Below are 18,192 nucleotides of genomic sequence, written 5' to 3'. Positions count from 1 at the left end.
TAACCCAAAAAGCTACATAAATCATTCACAACACCAAGATTTCTTTTCATCAATCATATTATTATTATTATTATTATTATTATTATTATTATTATTATTATTATTATTCTTCGCCTTCACAAATTTATTTCATCCCAGGTACGTTGTTTTATTGATTAATAAGCAAACATTACATTACTATTACTAATACTACATGCACGTTTTGATTTGACTTTAGGGGTTAGCTAGCTAGGGTTCTTCTTCAACCTTTTATTGTGGCTTAAGTTAATCAACTCTATCTCTAGTGGGCTTTTATAATTATTAATCAAAAGCACACACACATATATATATATATATATATTTTATTTATAAAGAAAAAAGGGTTTTACAGTATGGTTGAATTGAATTAATAGTACGTACCCAGCATGTCAATCTGGCAAAGGTAGGCACATGATTGGTTCAATTGCCTGAAATTAAAGTAACTTGTTGGGAACGAAGCACATGCAGTTTATGGGCTTCTGAATCGGTCTTTATTGTCTCAAATTCTGTTCTATTTAACTACCATTCACATATTTTGTTTTCTTTAGGGTTTACTTAAAGAATGGATTTTGAAGAAATTAATAAAAGAAAAAGAAACTCTAATGGAAGGTTTGTGTATACTATGTATATCTTCTTGTTTTTTTATGAAAATTATTGTTTAACAGTTTTATTAATATGGGAATGATCAGGAAATCGAACGAGTGTACGAGGATTATTGCAACTATCACGTCTGGTATTCTTTTTGGCTTCTTTATCGGGGCAACGTTTCCAGCTTTCTCACCCTCAAAGGTACTACCCGTTTTGAACTGACCCGTACCCGACTACCATTTTGTCACCCCTAGTATAAAGTGTGTTTTCTTCCTTTTTTTGCATTTAGTTTTAGAGTTTGGGTGAGAATTCGCTTGTCTGCACATTGGCATCGTTACTAGAATAATGATGTCGTTTATCCAAATCCGCAAAATTACCTTGTTTTGTCGCGAGCTTGAAGGGCATTTTAGACATTTTAAAAATATTCAAATACTTTTATAGAAAAGCAAGAGTTAGACATTGCAGTTTTCATTAAACATAGGAATAAATTTAGGGGAATTCCGTATTTACCCATTTAAACTTGGAAAATATCCTATATATCCATTCAAAATTAGAATATATATCCTTACAAAGTAGTTAAAAACTTAAAATATCACATGTACGGATGTACCCAATTCACTAACAAAAATTTAATATATGACCATTTTACCCTTACTTTTGTAAAACACTAAAATTTCATATACGCCCATCTTGCTTACCGTCGATGTCGATCAAAATCCAAATAAAAAAAATAAGGTTTAAGCAAATATAATGGAAAGGGGTAGAATGGTCTTTAAGTAAAAATTTGTTAAAGCTGGATAGATTTGATATTTTTAGTTTTAGTTGGGTATATATGATAAATTTCAAGTTTGTAAGGGTATATAAATTTAGTACTTTCTGTTTTAATTGCATGTGTTATGCTTCATTGTTGTTCCTCTACCAACTATAGTGTGTCATCTTTGGCTTTCCTTACTTAAATAACAAGCTTTTGGTGATTATAATTTGACAGATTAAACTCATTTCTCCATTCGATACGTACATCTTAGATGTGATTTCTGTCACAAGGGATAATGCCACAAAGGAAGTACAAAACCATAATGATCCATCAAAGGTATATAAATTTGCTTAAATTTTTTGATTTTGTTAGTAAAGTTTATTCCTTTTGCATTTAACGGCCCTGGCTAAACATCATGTCAAATTTAAAACAATTATGCAGATTTGGGTCTCATCTAATCCACGTGGCGCAGAAAGACTACCTCCAGCTATTGTTGTTGCTGAGTCAGATTTATATCCTCGCAGATTGTTTGGTAAACCTAGTGAGGTTTGTTTATCTCTTGCTACAACTTTTGTTTTTTTTAATATTATTAATTTTACTCATGAAAGGAAGAATTAATATTATTATGTTATAATATCTTAGATTGTTTGTAATGTATGGATAGTTACCATAAATTTGAAAATGTCAAGCTAATATAATCTGGTACATCGTTTCTTCCCCTTTGCAGGACCTAACTACCACACCAAAGTATCTAGTAACTTTCACTGTCGGTCAAAATCAGAAACCTAACATCGATAAGGCAGTCCAAAAATTTTCTGAGAATTTTACAATCCTTCTATTTCATTATGATGGTAAAACAACAGAATGGGATGAATTTGAATGGTCAAAGCGCGCCATTCATATAAGTGTGGAAAAACAAACCAAATGGTAAGTCACAACAATTCATCTAGTTCATTTTCATATCTTTGACTTTGACTTTATGAACACGTGCTTCTTTTCATTTGTTTTAAAGGTGGTATGCAAAAAGATTTCTTCATCCTGACATCGTTGCACTGTATGACTTCATATTTATGTGGGATGAAGATCTCGGGGTTGACCATTTTGATGCTGAAGAGTGAGTGTTTGGAGACAAAAGTCTTGTGTTCTTTTGTAGATTTATATTTTTTAGTAATGTCAATTTCTCATCTTTGTAGATATATTAAACTTGTGAGGAAGCATGGATTGGAAATATCTCAACCTGGTTTGGATCCTAGCAGTCGGGGTTTAACATGGCAAATGACTAGGAGACGTGGAGATCGTGAAGTTCATAAGTATGATAATATGTTTTTTGTTAGCACAAGTAACTAAAGATTATTAAAGGTAATATCTTTTTACATGTCTGCTAATGTTTTCAATTTTATTTCATTTCTTTAATGGTAGAGAAACAGAGGAGAGGCCAGGTTGGTGCAGCGACCCGCATTTGCCTCCATGTGCAGCGTACGTACAATCTACTGCTAATTGCTCACACTAAACACACTTTGTTGTCCATCTTTAAGTTTAACTTTATATAACAATATTATTACATTTATTATCTAATTCTTTGTTGTTTTTTGTGCACAGATTTGTAGAGATCATGGCTCCAGTTTTCTCTCAAGAGGCTTGGCGTTGCGTGTGGCATTTAATCCAGGTATCGCGTATGATTAGAGATAATAAAATGATCAAAATGTGTATCTTTTTCACGTTACACAATTCTTGGCTTATAATTATGTCTAATATTTTCAATTGTAAATGTAGAATGACTTGGTTCACGGATGGGGTCTTGATTTTGCTCTCCAGAAATGCGTTGAGGTAACTAACTAACTAACTAACTAACCACCTCTTGTTTCGGTTAATTTCGCCATTTTATAGAAAAATCATGAATTTGATCGTGTATTATCTTCATTTTATTATTTGTTTCTGGTGTCATAGCCTGCACACGAAAAGATTGGAGTTGTTGATGCACAATGGATAGTTCATCAAGGTCTACCTTCACTCGGGAATCAGGTAAAAAGAACAATTTCCCAATTTGCCCTTGTGAACTTGGGTGACTCTTACTTTATAATGGATTAACCTCTGTTTGTTTTATGTGTAGGGTAAAGGAGAAAATGGGAAACAACCATGGCAAGGGGTATGTATACAGTTTATACCTCAAAACAAATCATAATTGCAGTATAATATTACAGTCATTGATAGGATTTCTTATATAATATTTTATTTTGGTGACTTTTGATGGCAGGTGAGGGAAAGATGTCAAAGCGAGTGGAAAATGTTTGGCGAGCGAGTTTCCAATGCAGATAAAGATTACTACAAGTCGATTGGGGTTGACCCGTTAAATATAACTGCACATTAGCCAGAAAATTAACAGAATTTATTGCGATTATACCTCGTTGCCTGAGTTTAGTTGTAGACAGTTATAGAGATAGATGTTCATAGTTTAATACCACATGGTTTTAGAGGAGAATAATATATATCCACACTGCTAGAGCTTATTGTATTCTTTTTAGCTATTGAATACAGTTTCCATTTGACCTAATCCATGTTAATGCTAATATAATGTTTGAATGTAAATGAGTTGGAACATAAAGCATTATTTGATGTGTTTTACAAGGAATCATATGCTTTTACTTATTTATAAAAAGATAAACTAGTAGATAGTATGGAACACAAATACATAATTCTACTTATATTCTATTTTTAACTTTTAAATAAAAGCTAAAACCTTGAAAAATATAACTCTTTTGATCCATGATGTTTTTACAAAAGATAACTCTTTTCACCTTCTAGGGTGAGTAACTATATGATAAAAGCATATATTATTAGAGAACGGAATCAAGGATTATGCATTGAAGATAGAAAATACAGAGAACTAATAATATGTTAAGAAATTTAAGAAATATATAATTCATTACTAATACGTGGTGCATAGAAGATAGTCTCAACTGAAGAAGAGAGAAAATAAAGCAGTTACATAACCGTCTAATGTATCATATTTAAAATGTCACGTATGATATGCATATAATATTTTGTTTTTATAGTCATTAACATAGTTTTGTATCTAAAATAAACCTCCCTAATAACTCTATGAGAAAATATATAAATATATACATATACTTTTAAGCTTATTTGTTTATATATATTGTAATTGAAGTAAAAATTGAAATAACGGAATAAAATAATATCATCGTCCTGAGAAGTTGGTCTAGTAGTAACGCTTGCTCTCCCAATAGGGAGATATATGTTCGATTTCCACTTGGGCCAGTTCGAAAGACATCTGGGTGAAGCGACGAATTAGGGCTTTAATCCTGGGTTCAAACCTAACCGGGGGGGGGGGGGGGGGAGGGTTTACGGATTCCATCATGTTCCCGCATATCAAAAGGTACAGTCACATGACGGTCAAGAAGTCGACCTTGAACACATAGTTCAAGAAAGATAGGTTTCCACGCATGATTAGATGCCGTTAAAAAGTAGGAGTAATAATAATAATAATAATCTATACTATATATAATGTAGCAAAGAGGGGCAAATTAAGACACTACTTTTTAAGGGATTTACAAGTAAATGTTGCATATGATACAACCTTGTAGTGGGGCAAAATAGTCATTCTCATCTTAAAACAAAACTCACGTTAATTTAATATAGTTACAATATTCATCCCTCAATTTTAATTTAATTAAAGAATAATTACAACAATAATCCTTAATCTTTTACCTAAATCTTATTTTAATTTTCACTTTTAACCCAAATACCCCCATGATTTTTAAACGTTAATAACTTTTTCATACGTTAATATTTTTTTAAAAAAAATATACAATAAAAACGAACATATTTTTATCTTTAATTAGAGTATGATATTGTCATAGTTTTTTCAGTTAAAAAAATACATTTTAAATGTGTGTTTCTGCCAGGTTATGATAGTTTTAAATTAAATCGTGAGCCAAACCTTTTGTAACAGTTGTTTTTGTCGTCGAAAACCAAGACAGAACCTTTGACAGTTGAAAACAACTGGCCAAAAGTTAAAGAAAAAAAAATCAACCGTCAAATAAAACGATGAACGGTTTTACGGTTTTAAACCGAACAATAAACACCCATAAACTTATTACGTAGTATGCGTTTCCCGCTGCATGGCGCGGCCTGTCAAGTAATAATAATAATAGCAGCATCAATTCCATTCCGGTGTTTGGCAGCCATGGAATAGAATAGAATCCCCTTTTCTTTTCCCCTAACCGATTCAATCGCCAAATCCGATTCCACACGAAACTGGAAACCCATTTCAATTCCAATTCCAATTCCAATTCCAATTCCAACCACCAACGCCTGCTGCTGAAATCTAGGTTTTCTACCTGCTTATATTCATTCAAACCTCTCTACTTTAATATTATTATTATTATTATTATTATTATTATTTGATTCTAGTTTTATTTTATTTTAGGTTTTTCATATTCAATTTCCAAATTCATCAACAATTTAGTGATTTAGTTGCATAATCTTGTTAGACTGTACACCTAAGCCTGTCATGAACTGCTTCGTTTATGTTCGTTTATTTAATAAACCAATGAACAAACAGATGTAGTTCGGTTTGTGTTATATATAAAAGGATCAATATTTTCTCAAAAAAAAAATGAACAAACATGAGCGCGCGTTTTGTTTGTTCTTTTATATGCTCATCAACGCCCGTTTATGAATTTATGCGTTCATTTATGTTTGTTCGTTATGCTTGTTTAAATTTAAATAAACACATAAGTAGTTATATACATATATGTGTGTGTATTGTATATTTGTTCAGTTATGTTCATTTACGTCACAAACTGTTCATTTTGGTTTTAAACGAGCGTACACGAACACGGACATTTTTATAATGAACAACATGAACAAAAAAAATACGTGATTGATTTCTGCATTAGGTGATTAGTTTATAATATTATTTACAATTTGGTAGGAATGGGCAGACTGTCTGGTAAACAACACAAATGGACAAAAACAGAAGATGAAGCATTGATTTCTGCACTGACAGAGATATGCCAATCCGGATGGAAACGAGACAATAACATCTTCAGAAGCGGATACACAACTGTTCTTGAGAAAGAACTCAAATCCAGGCTTCCCGGGTGTAATCTCAAGGCCACTCCTCATATCGAGTCGAGGCTTAAAACCTTAAAGAAACACTGTGATGCAATAACGAATATGAAAGATGCATTTGGTATACAATGGAGAAGTGCAGACTGCACCGTGGTCTGCTCTGATGATGACGTATGGGATGATTGGATAAAGGTAACCGACTAACCGTATCAAACATCGTTTACAAAACTCTTATTATGTTTATATGTATGCATTATGGTGTTGTAGGGTCATCCGGATGCAAAGGGGCTGAGAAATAAACCGTTTCCACATTATGATGACTTGCGTTTGATATTTGGAAAACACAGAGGCAATCACAAGATTGTTGGAGATGCATCAGATGCTAATCGAGTAGTAGAAACGTATGAAACTAGTGATTATGTTGGTCATACGTCAAAATATGAGCAATTTAAAGTGTCGGTAAATGAGAATCATGAGTTTGACCATGAAGAGGACGATGGCCTTAAAGCGAATGACATGGCGGCTGGTGATGATTCAGATGATGATGTGTCGATTGATGATGCTGCACAAGTTGCTAACAAGAAGGGTCAAGGTAGTAATTGGTCTTCACGGACGGAAGGATTAGTAAAGATAATTGAGGCGTTGATTAAAAAGCAAGAGGAACAGTTTTCGGTTTTGGTGGGAATAGTGGGTGTAGATGTGGCGGCGGATAAGGCAGCGGCTGATAAAAGAACAAAATTGAATGGAGAGCTGAAAAAGATACCGAATCTTAGTCTACAAGCACGGCTTCGAGCAGCGTCTGTTATTGTTGGTGATTCTGCTAAACTTGATCTTTTTTATAGTCTTTCTAATGAAGAAAGAAAAGAATGGGTGTCAATGTTACTTTCAGGGCTTATTTAAAGTTATTATAAAAAAGTTGAAAAATTAGTTAGAAAGGTTTTTTTAGAACTTGTTTTCTAGTCTTACTAGAGCATGCTTTGATTATATATACAACAATAATAATAACCACCCTTTTACCTTAATAATATGTTAATATTTATAATTATGTTTGTATATGTTGTTTATTACACATTTGTCATCATATGATTGGTTTTTAGTTTTTACTCATTATCAAGATTCTTCATATTTCAAGATGGCTTTCCTGTAACCATAGTTCATGCCACCTGCAACATGATGCTACTAGATTAGCAATAATAACACCACAGTGGACCATCTAGATTAGCGGCGGCTCCTTGCTGTGGCCAAAATGTTTGTGTAGCCGCCATCCTGGAAGCGCCTACTACAGCCTTGGTTTGTCGATTAACTTTTATGCTGGCATGTATCCTAATGGTGTATTGAAACATCCGATTTTCGAGAATATTGATACAACATGTAAATTATGTGAAGGGTTCTAATTACATGAGTATTTTAAATATAAATGTTTGTTATGAGTGTTAAAGCTTTTCATATATTAATGTTCCTTGTCTGATATAGCACTATGAAATTGAAAACGGACGGACTTTAATGGGTTTAAACCTTCTTTTAGATGAAGGGAAACGTGTAGAAATGAAGATCAGAAGGCAATATGACTACTTCTTTTCTAATTATAGACAACTGAGTGAGAGCATAATATACCACTATTATGTGTTTGAAAGTAACTATAAAATTAGTGATGTTGTTCGTTAGTCGTATTCACTCGATGTTAAGTACAAACTAAACGTCCTCTCACTTTAATGATATATAGGTACACATCAGGAATAGCCCAAACACACACACATACACACACAAAATGTTGCCAAAAATTGGTTTTGTGTTAATTTTCACTTGCACGGCCTTTTTCAATGTACTTCCCACCAAAGCCACTGACCTCAAAACTTACATTGTTCACTTAAGTTCACCTGAAGTCCAGGTCCTCAACATTGAAGACTGGTATAACTCGTTTTTGTTTAAAGTAGCTGTGCGATCAAACGCGAAACCAGAGATGGTTCACACATACCATCATGTGATTACGGGATTTGCTGCTAAAATGACCACAGATCAAGCACAAATGATGGAGCGTTTGAGTGGAGTTTTATCTGTCAGGCCTCAAGGTATGTACCAGTTACACACAACTCGTACACCTAAGTTTCTGGGTTTGCGCCAAAACTCAAGGTTGTGGAAAGATTCAAACCATGGTAAGGGAATCATAATTGGTGTTATAGACACTGGAATTACTCCTGGACATCCGTCTTTTAACGACGATGGCGTCCCCCCTCCACCATCAACATGGAAGGGTAAATGTGAGGTGGCAGGCTGTAATAACAAACTTATAGGAATAAGAACTTTGTGAGGGAAACTTTGCCGATAGATGAAGACGGCCACGGGACACACACTTCAAGTACCGCTGCAGGAAATTTTGTAGACAACGCAAAGGTTTTCGGATTGGGGAATGGCACTGCCAATGGGATGGCACCATTAGCGCACGTAGCCATGTATAAAGTATGTACATACGTGGTCTGTAAGGACGATGCCATCTTGGCGGGCATGGATGCAGCTATTGAAGACGGTGTTAATATAATGTCTCTTTCGCTTGGTCTGTTTTCCTCGTCGTTTGATAATAATACTGTAGCCATCGCCGCCTTCAGTGCTATGCAGAAAGGAATCTTTGTGAGTTGTTCAGCGGGTAATTTCGGCCCGTACAGCGCAACAATAAAAAATGAGGCTCCATGGACCCTTACGGTCGGCGCTAGTACCATTGATAGAAGGTTCAAGACAACAGTTGTTCTGGGAAACAAGAGGAAATATCATGGTGAATCCTTGTACCAACCAAAGGGTTCCAAGCAAAAGCTTTGGCCTCTTGTTTACGGAGCATGGTGCAATGAAACATCACTGGACCACATTGATATCAAGGGGAAAGTGGTGTTGTGTGATTATGTGAATAGGACTGATAATGTTGACAAGGGAGTGGTAGTTAAGAAGGCAGGTGGCGCTGCTATGATTATTGCTAATGATATTGTTTCTGGTGAGAGTATAGTAGCAGAAGTTCATGTTCTGCCGGCATCATACGTCGGTTATAAGGAAGGGGTTGAGATTAAAAAGTATTTGAACTCAACTTCTTTTCCTGTTGCAACTATCCGTTACGGTGGAACCGTGGTCGGGTTGAAATCAGATCCAGAGATGGCTTTTTTCTCTTCAAGAGGGCCTAACCGTGAAAGCCCTGGAATCCTCAAGCCCGACATCATCGGACCCGGTGTAGACATTCTTGCAGCATGGCATCTTTCAGTTAACCAAACAGGAACCAAAGCAACATTTAACGTCATAGCAGGCACTTCAATGGCCTGTCCTCACCTCGCAGGCATAAGCGCGTTGCTGAAAAGCGCGCATCCAGAATGGTCTCCTGCTGTTATCAAGTCTGCAATAATGACCACCGCTAGTCAACTAAACCGAAAAGGAGAGCCCATTGTAGACGAAAGAGGCCTTCCTGCTGATGTATTCGCCACCGGCTCTGGTCACGTAAACCCATCAAAAGCCCATGAGCCAGGCCTTGTTTTTGACATCCAACCTGATGACTACATTCCATATCTTTGTGGGTTAGGCTATTCACCCAATCAAATTGAAATTATTGTTAAAAAGAAATTTAGTTGCTCAAAAACTATACCTGAGGCCCAGCTAAATTATCCATCTTTCGCGGTATCTCTGAAAAGAGGTGATCAGATTACATACTCAAGGACAGTGACTAATGTTGGTTTGCCATACTCGCGTTACAGCATCAGTGACATTTCTGTGCCAGAGGGTGTAAGTATTAAGGTTGCAGTTCATAATGATGAGGGTGTCAGTAATGTTGGTTTGCGAGACTTGGGTTACAGCATCAGGGACATTTCTGTGCCAAAAGGTGCAAATATTAAGGTTGCCATTCAAGAAGTTGAGAGTGTCATGAGCTTCACAGCGGTGCACCAAAAGAAAACATACGACGTCATGTTCAGTCGAGATGTTAAGGACAAGGAGAGAGGTCTGTACGGGCAAGGGCATATGACGTGGGTAGATGAAACTGGTAAGTATACAGTTAGAACCCCATTTTCATTCAAGTTTGAATGAAGGTCCAGATATTGTAGTGGCTGCAACTTGTGTAATATGAACATCTATCTATATATGCTTTTATATATAAATAAGTAATACGAAGGGAAGAAAAGTCATGGTTTCATATGTTTCGAATAATTTATATGTTTATTGTTATAAAAGTTAAATAGGAGAAGCGCTGAAAATTCAAAATCAGAACCAGAAATCGATGAGGGGTGAGCAGAAATCATACTGAAGTAGTGAAGTACTCAACTGGTAAAGGCAAATGAACAAGTAAAAATATAAACAAGGTAACCAAAACATGTAGTTCTTGTTCGCATGTAACTAACTTCTGAAAACTGGTTGATTATATATAATCATTACTGCATACTTGTTGATTATATATAATCATTGACTACCATGAAAATTAGTTGTTGCAGTTGGTTTTGCCTTTGATTGATGGATTTTTGAAGTAAAATAAATTTATAATCAATCTCACACAGGCATTTCATCCAGCAGCTGCTATGCACCCATTAAATAAATTGTAGAAATGTCTAATTTAATTCAATGCATAAATCACAAAACAGGCCTTGCGTTCGATTCTTAGGGCCAGCATTGTCTCTTTTTATATTGTGCTTTCCTTTCAAAACCAACATGTGAACCGGTTCTTCTTGACAGTTTGGACCGGCTAGACTACCGAATCCTGGTTGAACCTTCCGGCCGGTCCGATTGGTCTCTAAAACAATGCCTCTTACCCATTAAGCTTTGAAATAATGATGAATTTTAAGCCCATTTTTTTCAATATACACATCTAAAAGATTACCATTCATTTAACTAATCATCAAAATCCAGAAGCATATTTCTTCTAACTAGTGACAAAGCAGGCCGTAAGCTGTTATTGTAAATCACGGAATTGAATCAAAATAGAACGAACAATTAGATAACAAAAGAACAAAATCAACTATTATTGCAAACAATTACTCGAATCCTTCAAACGATTACAAAACGAGAGTACAAAAGATTACAGAACTGTAACAATGTGTCACTAATGGAACAAACTTGAGAACAGCTACACTTGACCACTCTTGACTATTACCGTTGACTGTTATCACTGAGTAACCATATTAGAATAGCATTACATTGTGATTCATATCTCTACATATAACATAACCAATGACTACTTTGTTCGCTAATTCACAGAATCTTAACGTCAGGACCATAAATATAACCACACAAAAGACCACAATGAGCAAATGGTGGCCACCTTTTAGTTTGTCACTCATTCGAGTCAGTTTGTGATTAAAATCAAGTGTCGGATTTATTTTATTCACTAATGTATAATGTACCAACACATAGGGGTCGTCATTCGTCACAAAATTTTGGCTCACGAAGATATTTCTTGTATTGACCAGTTGATTATATGCCACTGATTTTTTCCTTGATAGGTAGAAAATATAATCCTTCCAAATTCAGTTAATGATAACTTTCTTAATTATTGCATACCTGGTTTTCCAAGACTTGAAGCAAGAAAGTTATGCCAATTCTATAAATAGCAATGCACCTGCAAAAGAATGAGCCCAGGGCCCACACCAGCTCAACAAATTTCTACATTAAAAATAGTAGATTGTATAGCAAAACTAATTATAATTATCTCCTAATTAACAAGTTTTTAGACCCTTTCGTTTTATTATAAACAAACTTGTAGACGGCGTAAACCTTCAGTAATAGCAAAGACTACACGCATATCTAAGTGGCTAAGATTCTGCACAAAACAAACTCAAAGCTGGAAAAGAAAGCGATAGCTTACAGGACACCAAAAAGAGAATGACGACAACTTGCTAATTAACTAAGGACTTAAGGATAATCCTAAAAACAAAAAGAAATGTGTTTGTAATAAGTTAATATTGTCTTGAAAGCAAGATATAGTACTATGGAAACCAACCAACTTTCATTGGATTTAAACCTTCTTTTAGACTAGGGAAACTAGTAGAAATGAAAAACTAAGGAGAACAAAGCAATATAAAAACTGGTTTCCTAATTCTAGACGATTGAGTGGGCATATCATGTTAGAAGATTATTCCTCAAGAATAATGTCGTATTCACTTAAAGGTGATTACAAGTTAACCCCCCCCCCTTTCCTCAATATTATATAAATACCTACTAGGAGTAGCCCTTGACATATATATCAACAAAATCATAAGCAACGAGAGACACACGATGTTGCCAACAGTTGGTTTTGTGTTACTTCTCACTTGCACCACCTTTTTCAATGTATTTCCCACCAAAGCCACTGACCTGAAAACCTAAATTGTTCACTTAACTTCACCTCAAGTCCAGGTCCTCAACATTGAAGACTGGTATAACTCGTTTTTGTCAAAAGTAGCTACGCGATCAAACGAGAAACCAGAGATGGTTCACAAATACCATCACGTGATTACAGGATTTGCTGCTAAAATGACAGCAGATCAAGCAGAGATGATGGAGCGTTTGAGTGGAGTTTTATCTGTCAGGCCTCAAACTGTGTATCAATTACACACAACTCATACACCTTACTTTCTGGGCTTGCACCAAAACTCAGGTTTATGGAGAGACTCTGTAACATCCTGAAATTTCCAAAATGATATTAATTATACTACTTAATAATAGAGGGAAAGTTTACTCGGGTTATCGGGAAATAAATAAATAGAGTAGGAGTTGGTATGGGTCGGGCTAGTGTTGGGTAATGGATATGGGTTATGGACTTGGGTTATGAAAGAAGGAAGGAGAGTCCATGGGCTTAAGCCCATGATCCCTAAATATAAATACCATTAACCACCATTTAATCCTCATTTCCATACACACACACCCAAAACACACAACCCGAACCAAGATCCGAAGGCGAAAACCCGAGCTTGTTGGTGCTGGAACGTCGTGACGGACCAAAACAACATCAAGGCTTAACCGTGTTCGTAGTTCGACTCGTTCAAGGTACGTTTATAGTTAGAAATCGTTCGTATAGGTTCGGTTTGATTTGAGAAATGATAGATCTGAGTTTGTATGGTAAAAACGAATCCAACAAAGCTAATCTTACTGAAAATGGTTATGATTTGATGGGTTAATCGATTGATAAAAAGAACCCGTAACCTATATGCCTAAATCGCACCCTTTAAACATCGATGTTAGGTCGATTTGATGGTTGGGGTTTGTAGGCGCTGGTCAGACGATTCCGTGGATACCTAAATCGAGTTATTTGGTTAAGAAACGAAGGATTTAAGAACGAACAGTAGCTGCAGACGACAACTTCGCCTGCAAGCTAAGTTCGCCTGATAAACTTTGCCTGCAAGCTAAGTTCGCCTGATGACAACTTCGCCTAAAGTCAAGTTCGCCTGATGACAACTTCGCCTAAAGCCAAGTTCGCCTGATGACAACTTCGCCTAAAGCTAAGTTCGCCTAAGGTTTAACTTCGCCTAAAGCTAAGTTCGCCTAAGGTTTAACTTCGCCTAAAGCTAAGTTCGCCTAGGGTTTAACTTCGCCTAAAGCTAAGTTCGCCTAAGGTTTAACTTCGCCTAAAGATTAAAACGATAAGTAAAAGTAAGCTAATACTAGGCCACCAGATTAGATCAGGCGAGTATTGATACGTGTAACTTATACAGTCAGCCGAGCTCAGTTAAAGAAGGGATTTACAACTATCGGAGGAAGAAGCAGAGTTCAGGTGAGTTTCTAGCCCCATTCCTTGTTATGTTTTCGGGGCTGTGTGCATACTCGATGTGTTAATACATTTATCCTAAGTGATAAGTGTATGCCATATGTGATATATGTGATGGATATGAATGATTGCTTGTCGGTACGCGAACGATCTTCGGATATTGCGCGTACTGTCAGGTTAAAAATAAAGGTACGAATATTATATATCGAGGATGTATGAATATTACAAATGAATACTTGTCGGGGCGTGAACGATCTTCGGATATTGCACGTAACGACAAAGGGTATGGTTGTTAAATGAAGGATGTAAAGAACGCCTAGAATGTTTTTATGCTATGATGTAATTATTGTATATGTGAAGTATGTGTATACAGGTACACGAATGGTATGTGAGTTCTACGTTCGACATAGTAAGTTAGGATGGCAAATCCCTCTAACTTCTGTTGGACATAGACTTGGCAGGTGATGGCGTAGTTAAGGACCGCGTGCCTTATACGTGATGCAGATGATAGATGTAAACGTAGATAGAGACGGTAGGCCTTATACGTGTTATAGGAGATAGACGCCAACGTAGATAAGGACGGCGGACCTTATACGTAACGTAGATAAGGACTGCGGACCTTATACGTAATGTAGATAGGCGTCAGCACAGGAAAGGACTGTGGACCTTATACGTGCTTTAGCATGGGGGAGGACTGCGGACCTCGTACGTGCTATGAATTTAGGAGATAGACGCCAACGTAGATAAGGACGGCGGACCTTATACGTAACGTAGATAAGGACTGCAGACCTTATACGTAATATAGGTAGGCGTCAGCACAGGAAAGGACGGTGGACCTTATACGTGCTTTAGCATGGGGGAGGACTGCGGACCTCGTACGTGCTATGAATTAGGTTGCAACATAGGGAAGGATCGTGGACCTTGTACGTGTTGTGGATGTATGATGGTATAGGGAAGGATCGCGGACCTTGTACGTACCATGAATGGTGAACATAGGTAAGGACTGCGGACCTTTTACGTGTTCACGATCGTGAGTACAGGTATAGTCGGCGGACTATGAACGTACTCTCGGTAGACTGAGGTTAGTGATTGTAGATATGTATGTATGTATGGTAGCAAGTATGTATGTAGAACAGAAGGGTAACTAGTGAAGTATGGATATGTATCTTCGGATATGTATGTATGTGTTGTATTGTATGGCGTACGATTAACTAGAACTCACTCAGCGTAGCTGACTTTTAGTATGCACGCAGGTGAGTAGGATGAGGCAGCTCGCTTGAGGAGACACGTGGCACTGAATAAGAGGCTGGCATCGGAAGACTCAAGACGTTTAAGTTTAATGTTTCGATTATTTTGAAAGACAAAATGATGTTTTAAGACAAGACGTGTTTTGTTATGAAATGTTTTATGAAAGTTTTTATATTCCGCGAAAGTTTTAATGAACTCTGATTTATAAGAACTGTGTTTATGAGTAAATCCGACGCTAAAGTAAGGCTACCGGGTTCGGGGCCTTACAGACTCAAACCAAGGAAAGGGAATCATAATTGGCATTTTCGACACTGGAATTACTCCCGGGCATCCTTCTTTTGATGACCATGGGGTCCCCCCTCCACCAGCAACGTGGAAGGGTAAATGTGAAGTGGCAGGCTGTAATAACAAACTTATTGGAATAAGAAACTTTATGAAGGAAAGTTCTCCGATAGATAATGACGGCCACGGGACACACACTTCAAGTATCGCAGCAGGGAATTTTGTAGACAACGCAAACGTTTTCGGACTGGGGAACGGCACTGCCAATGGGATGGCACCACTGGCGCATGTAGCCATGTATAAAGTATGTACGTACAAGTCTTGTACGGGCGATGTCATCTTGGCGGGCATGGATGCCGCTATTGAAGACGGTGTTAATGTGATGTCTCTTTCGCTTGGCCTGAATTTCAATTCCTTTCATGATTTTCATAATGATAGTATAGCAATTGGCGCCTTCAGTGCCATGCAGAAAGGGATCTTCGTGAGTTGTTCAGCAGGTAATGGTGGCCCGGAGAGTGCATCGTTATCAAATGAGGCGCCATGGATCCTTACAGTTGGGGCCAGTACACTTGATAGAAGGTTCAGGACAACAGTTGTTCTTGGAAACAAGAAGAAATTTCACGGTGAATCCTTGTACCAACCAAAGGATTCCGACCGGAAGCTTTGGCCTCTTGTTTACGGAGCATGGTGCACTAAAGCATCACTGGACCGCATTGATGTCAAGGGGAAGGTAGTGTTGTGTGATCATGGGAAAGATTTTGATACTACTTCCAACGGAACAGTAGTTAAGGATGCAGGGGGAGTTGCCATGATTATGGCTAATGGCAATGTTCATGGTGAGAGTATAATAGCAGAAGCTCATGTTATACTCGCGTCAAATGTTGGTTACAAAGAAGGGGTTGAAATTAAGAAGTATTTGAACTCAACTTCTTCTCCTGTCGCAACTATCCGTCACGGTGGAACTGTGGTTGGGCTGAAATCAGATCCACAGATGACTTATTTCTCTTCAAGAGGGCCAAACCGTGCAAGTCCTGGAATCCTAAAGCCAGACATTACGGGACCCGGTATGGACATTCTTGCAGCATGGCATCAGTCAGTCGACAACCAAACAGGAACAAAAGCAACATTTCACGTCAGAAAAGGCACATCAATGTCCGGTCCTCACCTTGCAGGCATAAGCGCGTTGCTCAAAAGCGCACATCCAGAATGGTCTCCTGCTGTTATCAAATCTGCAATAATGACCACTGCTAGTCAACTAAACCGAAAAGGAGAGCCCATTGTAGATGAAACAGGCCTTCCTGCTGATGTATTTGCCACCGGATCGGGTCACGTAAACCCACCAAAAGCCCACGAGCCAGGCCTAGTATTTGACATCCAACCCGAGGACTACATTCCTTATCTTTGTGGGTTAGGCTATCCGCCCAAACAAATTAAAACCATCATTAGAAAGAAAGCTAATTGCTCAAAGACCATCCCAGAGGCCCAGCTCAATTATCCTTCTTTCGCGGTGTCTCTAAAAAGAGGTGATCGCAAAACATACTCAAGGACGGTGACTAATGTCGGTTTGGCCAACTCAAGGTACAGAATCAGGGACATTTATGTGCCAAAGGGTGTAAGTATTAAGATTGTGGTTCATAATGATGAGGGTGTCATGAGCTTCACAGCGGTGCACCAAAAGAAAACATACGAGGTAACATTTAGTCGAGATGTTAACGATAAGGAGAAAGGTCCGTACGGCAAGGGCATATGACGTGGGTAGATGAATCTGGTAAGTATACCGTTAGAACCCCATTTTCATTCAAGTTCGAATGAAGATCCAGATATTTGTATACATGACATCGATGCTTTTATATACAAATAATATGATTTGAATAAAAAGTCAATGTTTTCATACTTCCCGGATAATAAATATGTTATTGTTAAAAACGTTTGTAAACAAGAAAACCGGAAAATGTAGTTCTTGTTCGTTCGCCTATAACTAATTAACTAGTGAAAACTGATTGGATGATGATGATCCTATGCCTTGTGATGTTACTAATTAGGTTTATGCAAACAAAGAAGAATCCAAAACTTATAATCTGACAGAGGCATTTCATCGAGCAGTTGGCATGCATACATTAAATACAATGTACAAATGTCAAATTTGATTTAATGAATCACCAAAATCACAAGTTTAAACAATATTCAATACTATATTTAATGATTTAAGGTTAAATGTAAACTTTGGCTTGCAATTGAAAAACATCCATAGGAATTTGATACCTGCATTAATTCCAGGAAGTTAACTTGTGGGCTAACTGTTTTACAGTCCAACCATGGACCATAAGCCATCTTTACTCCGTAGAATTTGACTGTAAGTAAGTTTAGTGGGTCCCATTGTCCCGTGGGTTAAGTTTGTGATATTATTATTAGTACCCTCATTTTTCTATACGGCTAATTATAAATGAAATATTTTCAAACTAGGTTAGGAACCCGTGTATTACACGGGTTGAATAATAAACACGGTATA

The 18,192-nt window shown here is 37.0% G+C and overlaps 2 protein-coding genes and 2 pseudogenes across 2 annotated transcripts; all 4 read left to right on the top strand.

The window, feature by feature from the left end:
- The first annotated feature begins 64 nt into the window (after window positions 1-64).
- On the top strand, window positions 65-3,877 carry LOC143630403 (uncharacterized). Its single transcript, XM_077099427.1, has 14 exons — window positions 65-138; window positions 567-627; window positions 708-807; window positions 1,595-1,696; window positions 1,802-1,906; window positions 2,088-2,287; window positions 2,373-2,474; window positions 2,554-2,670; window positions 2,780-2,836; window positions 2,960-3,026; window positions 3,134-3,187; window positions 3,308-3,382; window positions 3,471-3,506; window positions 3,615-3,877. Exons 2-14 carry the CDS (start codon window positions 581-583, stop codon window positions 3,726-3,728), a joined length of 1,176 nt encoding a protein of 391 aa, XP_076955542.1. The 5' UTR covers window positions 65-138; window positions 567-580; the 3' UTR covers window positions 3,729-3,877.
- Window positions 3,878-5,550: 1,673 nt separating this feature from the next.
- LOC143630402 (uncharacterized protein At2g29880-like) lies at window positions 5,551-7,450 on the top strand. The gene is made up of 3 exons (XM_077099426.1): window positions 5,551-5,709; window positions 6,315-6,646; window positions 6,722-7,450. Exons 2-3 carry the CDS (start codon window positions 6,317-6,319, stop codon window positions 7,352-7,354), a joined length of 963 nt encoding a protein of 320 aa, XP_076955541.1. The 5' UTR covers window positions 5,551-5,709; window positions 6,315-6,316; the 3' UTR covers window positions 7,355-7,450.
- A 772-nt stretch (window positions 7,451-8,222) lies between these two features.
- On the top strand, window positions 8,223-10,507 carry LOC143630380 (subtilisin-like protease pseudogene; annotated as a pseudogene).
- A 2,178-nt stretch (window positions 10,508-12,685) lies between these two features.
- On the top strand, window positions 12,686-17,495 carry LOC143630401 (subtilisin-like protease; annotated as a pseudogene).
- The last annotated feature ends 697 nt before the right edge of the window (window positions 17,496-18,192 follow it).

The sequence above is a fragment of the Bidens hawaiensis genome, unplaced genomic scaffold, assembly GCF_021521415.1.
Source record: "Bidens hawaiensis isolate Kalapana, Puna unplaced genomic scaffold, B.hawaiensis_p1.1 tig00005663_1, whole genome shotgun sequence".
Lineage (NCBI taxonomy): Eukaryota > Viridiplantae > Streptophyta > Magnoliopsida > Asterales > Asteraceae > Bidens > Bidens hawaiensis.
Note: the sequence above shows the minus strand (reverse complement) of the source record. Positions and strands in the feature narration are given on the sequence as shown.

Coding starts and splice junctions, on each gene's coding strand:
- LOC143630403 (XM_077099427.1), top strand. CDS start 581: ATGGATTTTGAAGAAATTAATAAAAGAAAAAGAAACTCTAATGGAAG. Junction 628..707: donor AAAAGAAACTCTAATGGAAG/GTTTGTGTATAC, acceptor GGGAATGATCAG/GAAATCGAACGAGTGTACGA. Junction 1,697..1,801: donor ACCATAATGATCCATCAAAG/GTATATAAATTT, acceptor ACAATTATGCAG/ATTTGGGTCTCATCTAATCC.
- LOC143630402 (XM_077099426.1), top strand. CDS start 6,317: ATGGGCAGACTGTCTGGTAAACAACACAAATGGACAAAAACAGAAGAT. Junction 6,647..6,721: donor TATGGGATGATTGGATAAAG/GTAACCGACTAA, acceptor ATGGTGTTGTAG/GGTCATCCGGATGCAAAGGG.